The sequence below is a fragment of the Artemia sp. Qi Xiang Cuo genome, chromosome 20 (assembly GCF_049724085.1).
Source record: "Artemia sp. Qi Xiang Cuo chromosome 20, ASM4972408v1, whole genome shotgun sequence".
NCBI classification, from domain to species: domain Eukaryota; kingdom Metazoa; phylum Arthropoda; class Branchiopoda; order Anostraca; family Artemiidae; genus Artemia; species Artemia sp. Qi Xiang Cuo.
This window is the reverse complement of record NC_142813.1, coordinates 39,430,416-39,445,980: the sequence shown is the minus strand read 5'-3', so window position 1 is coordinate 39,445,980 and position 15,565 is coordinate 39,430,416. Positions and strand designations below refer to the sequence as shown.

Here is a 15,565-nt window from a genome sequence, read left to right as displayed (position 1 = left end):
TCAAAATTGCAGCCTTGCCTGGTGCACGAACTCTCTAGGTGAAATTCAAAAGGTGAACATTAGATGGTGAAGGAGGGGGACACAGTGTTATTGAGGCTTCTTTTTCGCTCTCTTAGTGAATAAACCTAAATTAATTACTTCTTTTTGCGTTTATGTCCCTATAACCGACCATATCGTCTCCATTCTTTTACTCTAATCTTTTTTTCTTTTACAGGTGTATCTTCCAAAGCTAATATTAACAAATTGTTGTAGTTGATCTAATTATCGCCAAGAACCAACAGGAAAAGATGTCTCCCATTTTTCTGGACCGTAGAAAACAAACAAATATATTCCATGTTTTCGTTTCTTGTTCAAATGAAGCAAAAACTGTGTCAAACACAGTGGAGTCATTCAAGAAACTTATCAAAAATGTGGATGCGCAAAATGAAAATTTAGTTATAAATCTAGTTCCCAGAAATAATTATAAAATGGAGAAAGAGAGGGTGGTATCCTGTTTTTCAGATTTATTAAAGAAGTTTTACTCTTTCCTGCCTCAGAGCTATTGTAATTCTAATCTCTATATAGAAAATATGAGAACATTTTTGTCTGGTGACTATAATTACATAGACGATTTATCCATCCCCTTTGACTCTTCTCGGCATATACTATTTCTGGATTGCGAATGGATTTGACTAACAGTGATATTCTTATGAATGCTCTAATAGAAATTTGCTATGAATGTTGGATATTTACAAGACATATAAAATTGGAATATGATGGAGAAGTTGAGGGACTTGTTAGTAACCTTGATGAGTTCCAATATTGCAATAAGGTTAACCATGGTGTTCTTGGCGGAACCTTTGATTCCATTCATGTTGGTCATAAGCTGTTATTGAGTGAAGCAGCATTGAGGTGCTCCGATTCATTGACAATTGGTATTACTGATGGCTCAATGATAGAAGGTATTTTATTTTAGATATTATCTGTATATGGGTGTGGACACATATTCATATAAGGTTATTCATTGTATCCTGATCTTCAAAATACCTTGAACTGGTCGTTCAAAACACGACAATGTTTGCACTGAAATTTCATACATGGCTAGCAATTCTCATATTGATTTTAATATGGTGGTCGAACAGTCGAAGTCGAAGCTCGATAATTTGACACTCGATAATTGGAATCTCTCGATAATTGGAACTTTTTTTGCAGTCGCTTGAAAAACACTAGATAAATTGAAAAAGAAATACTTTGACAATTTGAATTTGTAGTGAGGACATCTTGGTTGACAATGCTCTATAAAAATATATAAATTCTGTTATGTAGCATTAATAAAATTGAGAATGTGAAAATAAACAGTTTTGACCTCTATAATTATGACTGATAAGGTCTGGGAAAATAATGGTCCTACCACCCTACATAGCTGCTTAAAAAGTGGGTTTGTTATGGAAACAGAAAAACCCGCAAGATTGTCAGAGTCACGAGATTCATTTCTCTAGACACAGAGTGGCTACTTCTACCAAACTGTGATGAGTTTACTTTTGGGGATTCTGATCACATGGACAGTGAAATTGCTGTCCATGGTGCTTTAACCAACCGATGCCGAATTTTTGACTTTTCAAATTGAGGAGGAGGATAAAAAAGAAGAAACACTTACTCCAGTCCATCGCCATTGAAAATGAATTATTCGATGTAAAATGGAAGTTGCTTGATAAAAAAAAGGAAATTGATGAAACAAAATCATGAAACATTTCGCTTGTATGATTTTAATATAATATATATAGCGTACGTAAATGATTAAGAAGTTAAATAAAAGTTTATATGTATGTATGTACATATATGTGTTATGTATTTTCAATAAAGCAATTGTTTAGTTGAAATCCTGCCTTGTTCCTTCTTGATGATTTGAACTCATGTTACTGTGAACATCTCGTTAATTTGAATTTTTCCTCTGGTTCCTTGAGTTTCAAATTATCGAGAGGCGACTGTATTTCCAATTTAATGTTGGGTTGTCCCCTTAGAGGAAATTTTTGGGGCCTGTTTAGATCCTTCATACTAATTGGAGCCTGCTGGTATTTCCAAAGAACATTGAAGGTTGATTCCCGGTAAAAAATTATTATCTGACTTTTGTAGAGAAATTGCTCTGTTTCCCAGAAAGTTTTCTCATCTGGCAATTTCTTGGTAAAAAATTCTTATCTGACTTGGTAAAAAATTCTTATCCGACAATTTTTTGTACCAACATATGCTGACATTTCAAGGAATAAGATAGCTTTTGCCTTGAATTTTTTTTGTTTTAAGTGACTGGTGCTTAATATAAAACCTTGTTACATCTGTCTAAAAAACTTCTCGGATAAAATTTCTGTTCAATCTCTTCCATAAGGGCAAATAAATTATTACCCTTCCATCTTTTTATCTGATGATGATTTGGCTTTATTTTCTCCCTTATGTTGCTGTTTGTCATACCAATAATCATCAAAAAAATACATATGAATATGCATTGTCAGTTTATAAATATGCTGATATTTATTCCTTAAAATTTTAATAACTTTGATTTATTAAAGTTAGAAAAATGAAAAAAAAATCAGTAAAGAGCAAATTATGTTCTGGCGTTGAGAAGGTATAGGGGTTATGAGCCCTACTCATGTTAATTTTTGCTCGTTTTGAGTTTGAATCGGTTATTTGTTGTAATTTTTGCTCGTTTTGGGTTTCATTTATCTATTGATAAATATGTGGTAGTTTTAGGATTGGTAAATCATTGATTCTATTTGTGGTCGTTTTTTACTTAATGGAGTTCTTTACTTTTCTTTGAAAAACTTATTTTTTGAAAAAAGTTTTTTAAATTAATTAATATAATAGAATACCCACCTCGCTTTTATCCCGTTGAAATTTTTCAGAAGCAATATCAAAACTTCTAATTCGCGTTTCGTTAGTTAGACGAAGATGTCTCTTAGCTTCTGTTGCGACCCGATCGGACTGCAATCGTGATGAAAACAACACGGTTCTAGCCTAGTAAGGAACTAGTGACGAGTGCAATTCAATGCATAATGTCACAATTCATATGTATAATGTCACAAACATACGAGAATAAATCCAAGCACTCAAAAAAAAAAAAAAAAAAAAAAAAAAAAAAAAAATTCACATTTCTAATTAATGTAAATGGAAAACTCCTGTCTCGGTTGAATAGTGGCGGGCACATACGGATCGCTCCACCGGTGCCATGGTGCTTGCGGGTACAGGGTTGGGAACCCCGACTCTATGGGGTGGGGATCCTAAAATTCATGATATCCAAACATCTATCTGAAGATATTGTTGGTTCTAAAAGAAACTTAACATGAATTTACAGCTTGTTTATTAGGCGTTCCTTTCGGAGCTATGGCACCAATCCAGGAAAAGTTCCTAAATTCAATTCATTAGGATATCTACAAAAGGAGGTTGTCTGGTATCAAACAAACATTGTCAGAAATGACTGGAGCTGTTCAATTTGTGTCTATTTAGGTTCTAGGCCATACTTTACTCGTAAGGTAGAGAAAGACGGCAGATTTCTATATCATTTTTTTGCCGTCCATCAGTAGGAAACCTTGGGTTTCAATGGAATAATGTTGAAGCTATTTACTAGAGCTTTAGTTCCAAATTTAGGGAATTTGAATCTGATTGCTTGAAGGGCATTTGCTGTTAGAATTAAGTATTGTAGGATTTTTTAGTCATTATTTAATTTTTTATTCATAGTGCGTTCTCAGATTTGTAAACTGGGCGCATTAAAGATGGTCAAGAACTAAGGGAAATGATCTAGACCATCAAATAGGTAATTAAAACAGAAACTTTGTTGATTAGGAATCCGTGAAAATTTGTCTTTAGCGTATTGTTTTATCATTAATTTATGCATGAATGAAATACACAAGTTTTTTATGCAAGCCAGAGTAGAATGGGTTGACCTGCAGCTATAATACTTGTGTCAAAGTCTTTGCAATGTTGGGCCTTTACTCTGAGATCTAGTTTTTTCTTATATTTAAAAATAATTAAGTATCTTAAGTATATTTAGCCATATCTACCTACCTAGATGTTTAATCCTTTTGGTTTTTGCGATATTTCAAGCTCAACAAGTTTCAGAGTTGTTTTTTTTTCTTTTTTTAACACCAGGGTCTTACTTTTTCTTAAATCTATGACGCAAATGTACCCAATCTTGTTTCCAGTTATAAAATCTTAATAATATTTTATCAGCTTATATAAAACTATTTAAGATATTTAATCAGATTTATGTATTTAATCAAATAATTATTATAATAAATCAACTTATAAATAATTTGACAGATTGTTTTTATGTCAAAAAACCAACAAAGAGAAAAATCTCTAAAAAAAAACAAACAAACGAGACTGTGGCCAGTGGAGAGAAAAGAAAATAACAAAAACAAAGCAACGTGGATATTTCGCCTGTATACAAACAAGGCGTCTTCAGCACGAAAGAAGAACAAGATAAATAAATACAAAAAAAAAAACAAAAAAAAAAAAACAAGATAAAACTAAAAACCAATAAAACCCCACCCAAAAAAAAAAAAAAATGTACAATCGGCGCAAACTGATCCACGTAGGGAAAAGATGCTAATATAGAGTTACTTCAGTGAGGACACCAGAGTTTTTATGTCAATATGTCTCTTTAATGTCATGGCTCCTAGTTAGAATCAGATTTCTGTTTCAGGCAAAACTCTTTTTGAGCTAATTAGACCAGTGGACGAACGTATCAAGGATGTGAAGAATTTTTTAGAATTCATCGCACCATCACTGTGTACAAAAATTGTTCCAATTTATGATCCATTTGGACCATCCATTTCTGATCCTGACCTAGAAGTAACTATTTTTTTTTTTTACTGTTGTCAATACCATGTCTAGAGTTCACTAGTAGATTACAATTTTAATAATTAAAATTTCAGATATTTTTTAAGGATATAGCAGTTGAGAGGAAAGAAATGAAAAATGTTTTATTCATCATTCTTAGAAGCAGGAAAATACATTTGAAAAATACATTTAAAATCAGGACTTGACCCTAGAATTTGCCCGCGTTTGACGGTTTACGTTAAGTGTCTGGATTAGCCCGTTTTTTGAGTGATCAATTTAAGCTCAATCTGCTTCTCCACTCTTATACCATTCGATTCAGATTTAATTTGGATTTATTTTTCATCTTCTTCATTAAGTTTAAAAACAATTCACCGCCGTCTTATTGGTATAAATTGCATTGCTTGAGATGGAAAACTTTCTAACATTTGAAAATTTTGTTCAAGTAAAGCCATGTTTTTCAAGTTTTTTTTACGTGATTCCGTCGTTTTCAGAATTTTGTTCTAAAGTTTCAATATCTTAAAAGTTTTGAATTTCATGTTTTATAAAGTCTAGTTGCATAAATTTGAAAGTGAAATACTGAATTTTTTGAAATCTGGAATTTTTTTAACATAAAAAATGGTTTGCTAAGGAAATTCGAAAAAAATTGAAAATGTTTAAAATCATGAATTGTGTAGTAGAAAGATCTTACTTGAAGAATGTGAACTTTAAATCCTGAAATTCTTAAAAGCTGGAAGTTTTAGACATGAAAGGAGTTTTTCTATTGTAATCCGAATAAAGTGGAAATTGCTACAAAAAGTGAAAACAAAATAAGTAATAACCGTTTATTTGAAGAAATGTGACATTTAAGACATTAAATTCTTAAGCAGTTTGAATTTCTAACATAAAAGAGGCCTTTTCGTTATCGCAATTCTAAAAAAGTGAGAAATGTTAATTTTTTAAATAAAATATGATTTATAAAGGGTTTAATTGAAAATGTAATATTTAGATTCCGGAATTCTTAAAAAATGGAACTTTTTTACATAAAAAAGGTTTTTTGCTACTGTAATTTAAAAATTTGAAAACTGTTAAAATTATTAATCGAAGGGTGTGTAGCCGTTTCAGCGTTATTGCTAAAATGAGTTGCAATTATTACTTTCTTTATGGGGGATAAAAGGTGCGTTACGTCTTTTACTACTATGACTAAGGTATAATTATTTAACAATTATGAAGCAAATCGAGAAAATCTGAAACATTCAAAGTCAGGAGTGGAATCTGGAAGAAATCAGGTTAAATCACTAAAAGGAAGGGTTTCAAATATTTTTGGAGAAAGGTAAAGGTTAAGGGCTTTACGGAAATCTAGAAAATTCTTTAAGAATCGATGTTCAGACAGTGGAATTAGGAAAAATTCGTGTTAAAATAAATAAAAGCGAATCTTTTAAATATTCTTGTGGGAGAGAGAAAGGTATAGGGGTGAACAAAAATCCAAAAAAATTGAAAACTAATACAAGCCTCAAGAAGAAATAAATTCTGTGACCAGCCCTTCAATTGCGATCCAATTCATACTTCAGTGTGAGGGAAAAAACTGCTTTTCCGCTTGTAATAAGGCTTGCAAAATAATTGACGCATAAGTTTGAGTTTCATAAATTGAAGACAGAACTATTTTGGAGAGGCTCAAATGGTATTGTTATCTCTGCGGGATGATTATCAATGCAATACTTGCACTAGAATATATCAACCTTATTCTATTCTACTACAGTACGTCACTTGGAGTCTTACAGTCTTAGACTTACCTGTGCACGGTTAAATAGAGCTGCAATGCTAAAAGACAATGACAAATGCTCAGAGACTACAAAATCATTAAGCACGGTTACGCTTACTGCACGAATGGTAATACTACTGGAAAAAAAAAACATTTGATTAAGGCTAGACACTGATCTCAAGGGGTGTATATATGAAAAATTTGCAGATTTGGGTAGAGAGCACTTTCATTTGGAATGAGCCTAAGAAGCAGATCCGTACGTGGATTATCACTTTTTAGTAAGTTACAATTAGTCCCCCAATGGAAATATGAGGCTCTAATTTTAATCCCACATTTTCCCAATTTTCTGCATGCTCGCGCAAACTTTGTTTCAAAACTTTTGTTTCTTTTTTTTCGGCAGGTATACATTCACAATGACAATATCGCCCACTTTCACTGCAAGGAAGTGGGCAGCTTTTGCAAATAGTTCCTAGTTTGTATGTTTATTTGTTATTGTATTATGTCCACCTGAGGGGCTCCCTTGTTTCTTAGGCTTTTTCCTAGAAACAAAGTGGAACACATGTGACGGTACTATATCATCAGTAGTTTCATACTGTCAGTAGAGAGAAAATGTTCCTGTGTGCATATAATTCCTTCAGTAAGGCAAAGTTGCTTGACTACGGCGATTTTCATATTGAGGCTACAGTTTAGGATTGTTAGCATTATAGCACGTTTCTTTGGTGCTTTGACAATTCAAACGCCGGATCGGGTTCTGACACGGGATTTCTTTAGTCGCTCTGTTGGAACTTTGAGCGGAATGGCCGCATTTCTTGGTATTTTTGCAGTATATCGACATGTGGCCGGTTTCGTGACCATTGAAGCAACTTTTCGGGAGATAATAACGTCTTGTATTCAAAGTCAATTTTGATCGGCCTTTTTGTGGCAGCATCAAGGGCATCTCTGCTTGGTAAATACAGCTTGAAAGTGCGTCATTTCCCAGATTGTTCACTTTTCTCACAACCAGCTATTAGACTTTGCATATCCCCCGCGATAAGGAACTTGGGAATCCCTCTAACTGAACCGATGTGTTAGGGATTTGTTATTTTTGCACCGGAACCTCGGTTTTTTTGATTGTTAATCGCTATCACCAATTTCTCCACAGTAGCCTTCTGGGCAACATTCACTCGCTATCCATTTTTTCCTGGTCTGATTTCAACCTTAGAAGCATCATAGGATTCACCATACGCAGATTTTATAAACACTTTCCGCTCCGAAGGGGTTTTCAGCGACGGAGGATTTTTTAGCAACTACAGAGTAAGACAGCTTTGTGCGGGCTTTTGGTTGGATACGGAGACTGGTTTAAGTAAAAAACTGTAAGTCACCTTTATTCACTCGTTCCATGAAGCCTTCAAAACGACGATACATATCATTTATTCTAGTTGTTACGCATGTCGTATCGCTTCTCCACGTAGAGGGACCTTGGTAGGCTCAAAAATGATAAGTGTAGGTAGTTGACGCTTTATTTAGCCGATTTGGCAAAGTATTTTACAATAGTCAAGACATTTTCTTCATTCTTAGCTAATTTCCAGTAGGGGTCTGGTTGGCCAGATTTCAGTTGGATCAGTTCTCTTGCACTCAGTATATTATCTCTGGAGAAAAACTCCAGTGTAATGGATGTTTTATTCCGGCTAGCATTGCTCTCGAAACAAAATGTAACACAGCCTTCCAAACCATGTTTTATGTGCCCATCTTTTATATTCATCAAGTTATGATTATAAATTTAGAAATCAGTCCGAAGGGTGAGCCAAGTCCGTAAATAAGTGTTTGTTATCTCACCGATAGAATATCTCATATACCAAAAAGCAAGACAAGCGTAGGTTCATCTATTTGTTCCCCGCGGTTTAAGGGAGACACCACTCCCAGTAGGTACGACGGCACTTGCAATAGGAACACCCCTCCCTCCCCCTCTTCAGCTTGTTTATTAGTAAAATTGACAAAAATAATTAATCAGTCAAAATAATTCATTCATTATTTTCTAGTATTATCTCTCACTATTGTAATGCTGAGTAAAGTTTTTAATATAGGTCAGGAACTATAATCCTTTGCCAAATATTGCAAAATCTAACTAGCTTCTCTGGGATTACAATTCACTAAAAAAGCTTACTAGTTTGCTTACTAAAAAAGCTTACTGGTTTCATACAATGAAGTATCCAATTCAAGACAGATGTGCTCACTTTGAAATCTGAATCCAAGTCATAATTGACGGACCTTTAAACTACGCAGAATAAGATGGCTATCTAAAAATTTTGATTGTATGTATTTGGGGAAATAATAGCCGTTGGGGGGGGGGGGGCTGGTTGCCCTCTTTGAGTTCTTTTTTTAAGTTTAAAGGACATTTCCTCCTATAAGAAGTGCCGTTTTTACTTTTAATTTTTTTTATACTTTCTATATGTTTCTATTACTAATTTAAGCTTTTAAAAGAAATTTATTCTTTTTCTTCGGAGGATATTTGTAGATTATACAGTCTAAAAAACATAAAAAAAAGTTTCTTTTATATTTCTATTACAAGCACATTAGATCTTTTTTTTGCTCTATTAGCAATCAAAATTGTTATACTCCATTTACTCAAGCGGGATTGTTGGTATCAGCAAATGTGTTCTTGATTACAAGAATCCCTTATAAGATTCTTGTTGATTCCCAAATGGTGGATAAATAATTTCCTCATAAATACTTCGTAAAGATCCACAATTCTCGGTGTTGCAACATAATCTGTCATGTATATTTTCTTATAGTATTTTTTTTGTCGTTATTAAACCTAAAGAAAAAGGTATACAAAATGATGGTAACATTTATTGAAGATCGAATCATCAATAGCTTTTCCTTTAGATTCAAATTGGAAAAAAAATGTGAAACCATTAGCGTACCAAAGACATAAAAATAAGGACATTTGCCCCTCTTGAACCCATCTTCGTTCTGTTCATAACTGAAAACTGTAATTTTTTTATATTGTTCCTTGGTTTGTTTCAAGATTAAAAAAATTTAGTGCTTATTACATTTTTGTCGGTGTTGCCACATTGAACCGTGAAAAACAAAATCACATCTAATTTGTTAGAATCGACAACGTTTTTTGGCCAAAAAAGTCAAACATTAATAATCGGTTTACTCCCAAAGATTACTACGCTTTCTAAGGAAAGCTACACCTTCTTCAGTTGTGTGGCTTCACATTTTTTTTTAGTTTTTTCTTGATTGATTTTTCACCCATGTTTCTTTTTATTCAAATTTGCTGCCCGCTACTACCAAAAACTGAATAATCACATATGAAGTCATTTCTAAATAGAAGCAGAATTTCTAATTGTTACTATTTTTAAAACATACATGGTTGTATAAGTTTTCATTTAGCCAGTTGAAACCGTCAGATTGGATTTTTACTATCCCTGGTAATGTCCATCAGGATTTTGCGTGAACATATCTCTTGATTCCAAACGTAGAACTCAACTAATATGGCTTCTTGGTAAGCCCTGCGGACACTATTGTAATATTATAGATATTGTTAGGGCATAGCTTAAAGGTCTTAAGGTAGAAATTAAAGATTCAAGAAGGAGAAGTTTTTTAAGAACGGGGTGACCTTTTCAGGGAAAATTTTACTGTAAGGGAATTTGTCAAATTTCCAATACAAAATTCTTTTTATTTGTCTTTTTATTTTTCTTTGCCGACACAATTTTACGCGTGGAGATGTTAAGGGTAACTGTCCAGGGTAAATTTTCACCGGGATTGAATTTAGAGGATCTTTCCGTGGAGAGGGGGAATTTTTCTCTGGAGGTGGAGCCGGATTTCCAGGCATTATTTAAAAAATCATCAGAAATGAAATTAAAAAAAAATCAACTGAAAGTAGTGAACAACATTACAGAAATTATTACGTATATATCAATACTTCGATCTTAAAGCTAAAGTTTTAATTTTTGTCCTAATTCCTTAATAACGACTCCTGAAACACAAGGGTTGTTTAATTATAGTAATAAGAAGCTTTTTTTAGGTACTAAACACCTTTAGTGTAAAGAGTGAGGTATTGAGGAGGGGACAGCTTTGAACCAGGGTAAGTTGCGACGCTCTGGAACAAACAGTTTTTAACCAGCAGATTTCTTTTCTTTCATATTTTTTGTTGAAAACAGGTTTCTTAGTACTTCAAATTTCATTTTTCAGTTGATTATCGTGAGCCATGAGACACTCAAAGGAGGGCAAAGGGTGAATGAAAAGCGATTAGAAAAGGGTCTTTCACCATTGAAACTCCATCAAATACCCTTAATCGAGGACACAAATAAAGAACCTGGAGATGAAGATAAAATGAGCTCCAGTTCTCTACGTAAGAAGAAACTTGGCACTAGAATTAAACCGTTTCAAGTGAGTTGCTTAATTTTATGATAATTCAAGGCGCACAATTAAAACGGTCTTTAATTCAGCCACCATGTCATAGAATAATGGGGTAGAGCTGAGATAATCCTGCGAATGCTAATAGTCTCTAATAATACTGCGCTCTCTGCTAGAAGGAGACATGGCAACCCTGTCTTTTCTTCGAAGATGTAACAATTATTAAGATTTTTTTTTTCTAGTAACTATTGATAGCAAGCTGCTGATATTATTTTTGATTACGTATTGTTTGTCATATAAGGCCAACGAGGTTCTCTGTCTTACATGTATTCACTAGCTTTTCCTGGATTGAATGCCAACACTAGATTCTTGTCACCCCATCCAGAAGGGGCTCATCCCTCATTAGATGAATTCTTCTCCCTCAGTTGGAGTACCAGCATATTTACTGGATGTTGCTTTATTTAATGTCAAAACAAAAATCTTCTGCAAGAGGGAGTGAGCCACGGGAAGTGAAGTACTCCCTTTTCCAATCAGAGTAGAATGGGGGTAGATGATGAAATTCATTTGCAGAAGACAAAAGTCATTTGTAGATGATGAAAGTCATTTGTAGATGATGAAAGTATCCATGGCACTAGTTGCTTAATAGAAGCTAATCTGAGCAGAATCTTAGCAAGCTGTAAGTTGAATCATAAAAAAAGGTCCTACAACCTCCCTCTACCTGGCTGTCAGCATTCATGAATCTAAGCTTTACCTCCACCTCTAATTATGCCTTTTTTCTTTCTAAGCATCTAGGTAATACCCTTCAGCATTTGAATCGAGGAAATATAACACTGATTGTAAACCAAGGAAATATCAAAGATAAGGACACATGTTTGGAAAACTTGCAATGCAACTTTAATGTAAATATTTTAAAAGATAATGTTTTCATAAATATTTGATAAGATTCAGTGTCAGATACTCTTTTGATGGATAAAAACACCTTCCAAAAATTTTTGAAAGCTAGCAATATCTGGAACTATTCCAACAAGAAAGCCTACGCGTAGCAATTATTGCCAAGATACACAGTTTTGTTCAAAAGGAAAGAATTCTTCCTTCAAGAAGGGGCTCATATTGGGAAGGAAGAACAAGAGCCCCCTCTAGATTTTGAAAAATACCTTTTTTTGTTCAATCTTCAACCCTTGATGGTAAAAAAGGTTTTTTTTTTTAATCTTCATTGAAAAAGACGCGATGCCCATCCCCTTGTATTTTGATGAACAAACAACACTCTCATCTAGGAATTATTTGAAACCCCCTCCTAGGCAAAGGGTGCCTATTAGAAGCCAACATATTTCTCCGAAGTATCTACAATGTCAATAGCGACAAAGACCACACTGGCTCATCATGAATACAAACAAGAAGTAGAAAATAAGGAATTTTTCCGTAAGACCCTGGAATTTTAACAAAATCAATATTCCGACCCTATATCCATGTGCCATCCTCAGTAAAGCTACAAATGAAAATATAAAAGAAACTTACGACCATTTAAACTAAAAAAATTTAGTACAGTCCTAGGATCCTTACTTCAGGGAAGTTGAATCCTGGTTGGAGTTCCATTAAGTAAGGAAGCTAGGACTTCAGAAAATCTTTTGATTTTAATGGACATACCTTAATGTGAGTTTTTTTTTGCATTTGCCCGCAAGGGACAAGCTTTCAACAGTTAATTTTACCCAGAAGTAAATGTTTTGCAATGATAGTAAGGGGAAAAGTGGTTAAATCATAATTGTTCTTAAGGATACCATTGCAGATTTCCCCTTGCCAGTGATTTATGACTTTCAAATTAACCACCAATCCATCTATATTCTGGAAAATAGATCAATATCATCTTTTTCAACATGCCTCACATCGCTAACACTAGCGTACATAAATTTTGTATTGTGAAACTTATTCTGTATGATGATGATGTTGACCATCAACTCTAGTTAACCTAAATCTACACGTGATTATGATGTACAAACAAATAAGATCCTTCAGTGTAATTGCTGGTTCTTAGGCGCTGAAGGCTTATCAACGTTTCAGTTGATAGGTCTTTTTTTTATAGGCAAGCCTATCGTCCAACCTTGCTGCAGTAAGGATCAATCTCTGGGCCTCGTATTGCCAAGCCAAACATCAATGAATCTTAATGAAAATTACATCATTAGATTCAGTATATCAGAGAACCTTGCTGTACAGGTTTCAAGCTCCAATCTGCAAAATTGTGGTATTTTGTATTAGATCGCGGATGCGGGTGTTTTCTCCATTGTTTTTTTTTTTTATATTGAACCAATGGTACTAAAATATTGGTAGAGGGTTTTCCCGTTCATTCAAACGGAAATTAAAAGTTCTAGTGGCCTTTTTAGGTGACCAAAAATATTAACGAGCAGCCCTTTTTTCGAGATTTTTTTTTTTTGGAGGGGGGGGGGTCAGGGGAATTTAACATTGAGGGAACCTTCTAGAAATCCTATTCGATTTTTTTTTTACTTGTCTTAATTTTTTTCGCTGACTCAATTTTATCACAGGCAGCGCGCTAGCGCTGCCTAAGTAAAGAACGATGTGGGCATAATGTGTTGTTTTTTGTTTTTTTCTCCATACCCGGGCACTTCGTATCGAAGGAGTCGTCGTAGAAATTTGGAAAGGGCTCATTCGATTGGAAATTGGAGTGGCTAGTACCCTTTTTAATAGTCGAAAGTTACACCATTATATTCAGTATATCAGAGAACTTTGCTGTACAGGTTTCAAGCTCCAATCTGCAAAATTGTGGTATTTTGTATTAGATCGCGGATGCGGTTTTTTTCTCCATTGTTTTTTTTTTTTTTATATATATTGAACCAATGGTACTAAAATATTGGTAGAGGGTTTTCCCGTTCATTCAAACGGAAATTAAAAGTTCTAGTGGCCTTTTTAAGTGACCAAAAATATTAACGAGCAGCCCTTTTTTCGATTTTTTTTTTGGGGGGGGGGGGGTCTCAGGGGAATTTTACATTGAGGGAACCTTCTAGAAATCCTATTCGATTTTTTTTTACTTGTCTTAATTTTTTTCGCTGACTGAATTTTATCATAGGCAGCGCGCTAGCACTGCCGAAGTAAAGAACGATGTGGGCACAATGTGTTGTTTTTTGTTTTTTTCTCCATACCCTGGCACTTCGTATCGAAGGAGTCGTCGTAGAAATTTGGAAAGGGCTCATTCGATTGGAAATTGGAGTGGCTAGTGCCCTTTTTAATAGTCGAAAGTGATTGGAGGGCAACTAGTCCTCCCCAAAATCTCAAAATTTTGAGATAGCCATTTTGTTCAGCGTAGTTGATTTTCAGATAGAAAATGTGTTTTTGAGAAGGACACTCCCCCACAACCCTCAGGGCAAGTGTTTTAAGTTATGCCCCGGGGGAAACTTCAAGGGGTTTAAGTTATGCCCCGGGGGGACAACTTCCCGGGGGAACTTGTCGTAGAAACTTCAAAACAGGCTTGTTCGATTGGAAATTCAAAGGGTTGGTTCCCTTTTTAGTAGTCGAAAGTGATTGGAGGGCAACTAGCCCCCCCCCCCACGCCCATCGTTCCCCCAAACACATCCAATCGAAATTTTTTGAATAGCCATTTTGTTCAGCGTAGTTGATTTCCAGATAGAAAATGTGTTTCTGAGGAGGACACTCCCCCACAACCCTCAGGGCAATGGTTTTAAGTTATACCCTGGGGGTATATAAGATTTTTATAGAAGGTGTTCAAAACAGGCTCATTCGATCGGAAATTCTAAGGGCTAGTGCCCTTTTTAATAGTCGAAAGTGATTGGAGGGCAACTAGCTCCGCCCCCACGCCCATTATTCCCCCAAACACATCTAATCAAAATTTTGAGATAGCCATTTTGTTCAGCGTAGTTGTTTTTCAGATAGAAAATATATTTTTGAGGAGGACACTCCCTCACAACCCTCAGGGCAAGGGTTTTAAGTTATGCCCTGGGGGCATATAAGGTTTTTATTGAAGGCGTTGTCGTAGAAACTTCAAAACAGGTTCATTCGATTGGAAATCCGAAGGGCTAGTACCCTTTTTAATAGTCGAAAGTGATTGGAGGGCAACTAGCCCCCCTCCCCATGCCCATCGTTCCCCCAAACACATCCAAACAAAATATTTGAAATAGCTATTTTGTTCGGCGTAGTTGATTTCCAGATAGAAAATGTGTTTTTGAGGAGCAAACTCCCCCACAACCCTCAGGGCAACGGTTTTAAGTTATACCCTGGGGACATATAAGATTTTTATAGAAGGTGTTCAAAACAGGCTCATTCGATTGGAAATTCAAAGGGCTAGTGCCCTTTTTAATAGTCGAAAGTGATTGGAGTCAACTAGCCCCCCTCCCCACGTCCATTATTCCAAACACATCTAATCAAAATTTTAAGATAGGCATTTTGTCAGCGTAGCTGATTTCCAGATAAAAAATATCTTTTTGAGGAGGACACTCCCCCACAACCCTCAGGGCAAGGGTTTTAAGTTTTGCCCTGGGGGCATATAATGTTTTTATAGAATGCGTTGTTGTAGAAACTTCAAAAAAAGCTCATTTGATTCGAAATTCAAAGATCTAGTGACCTTTTTAATAGTCAAAAGTGATTTGAGGGCAACTAGCACCCCCCACCCATCATTCCCCTAAACACATCCAATAAACTTTTTGAGATAGC

General features: G+C 34.9%; 1 protein-coding gene across 1 annotated transcript in view; it reads left to right on the top strand.

The window, feature by feature from the left end:
- The first annotated feature begins 214 nt into the window (after positions 1-214).
- Positions 215-15,565, top strand: part of LOC148940181 (bifunctional coenzyme A synthase-like) — a 39,312-nt gene continuing 23,961 nt past the window's right edge. Inside the window, exons 1-3 of the mRNA XM_089105894.1 lie at positions 215-941; positions 4,673-4,821; positions 10,727-10,924. Coding sequence (XP_088962020.1) covers positions 662-941; positions 4,673-4,821; positions 10,727-10,924 — 627 coding nt within the window. The 5' untranslated portion in view covers positions 215-661. The remainder of the gene's footprint in view (positions 942-4,672; positions 4,822-10,726; positions 10,925-15,565) is intronic.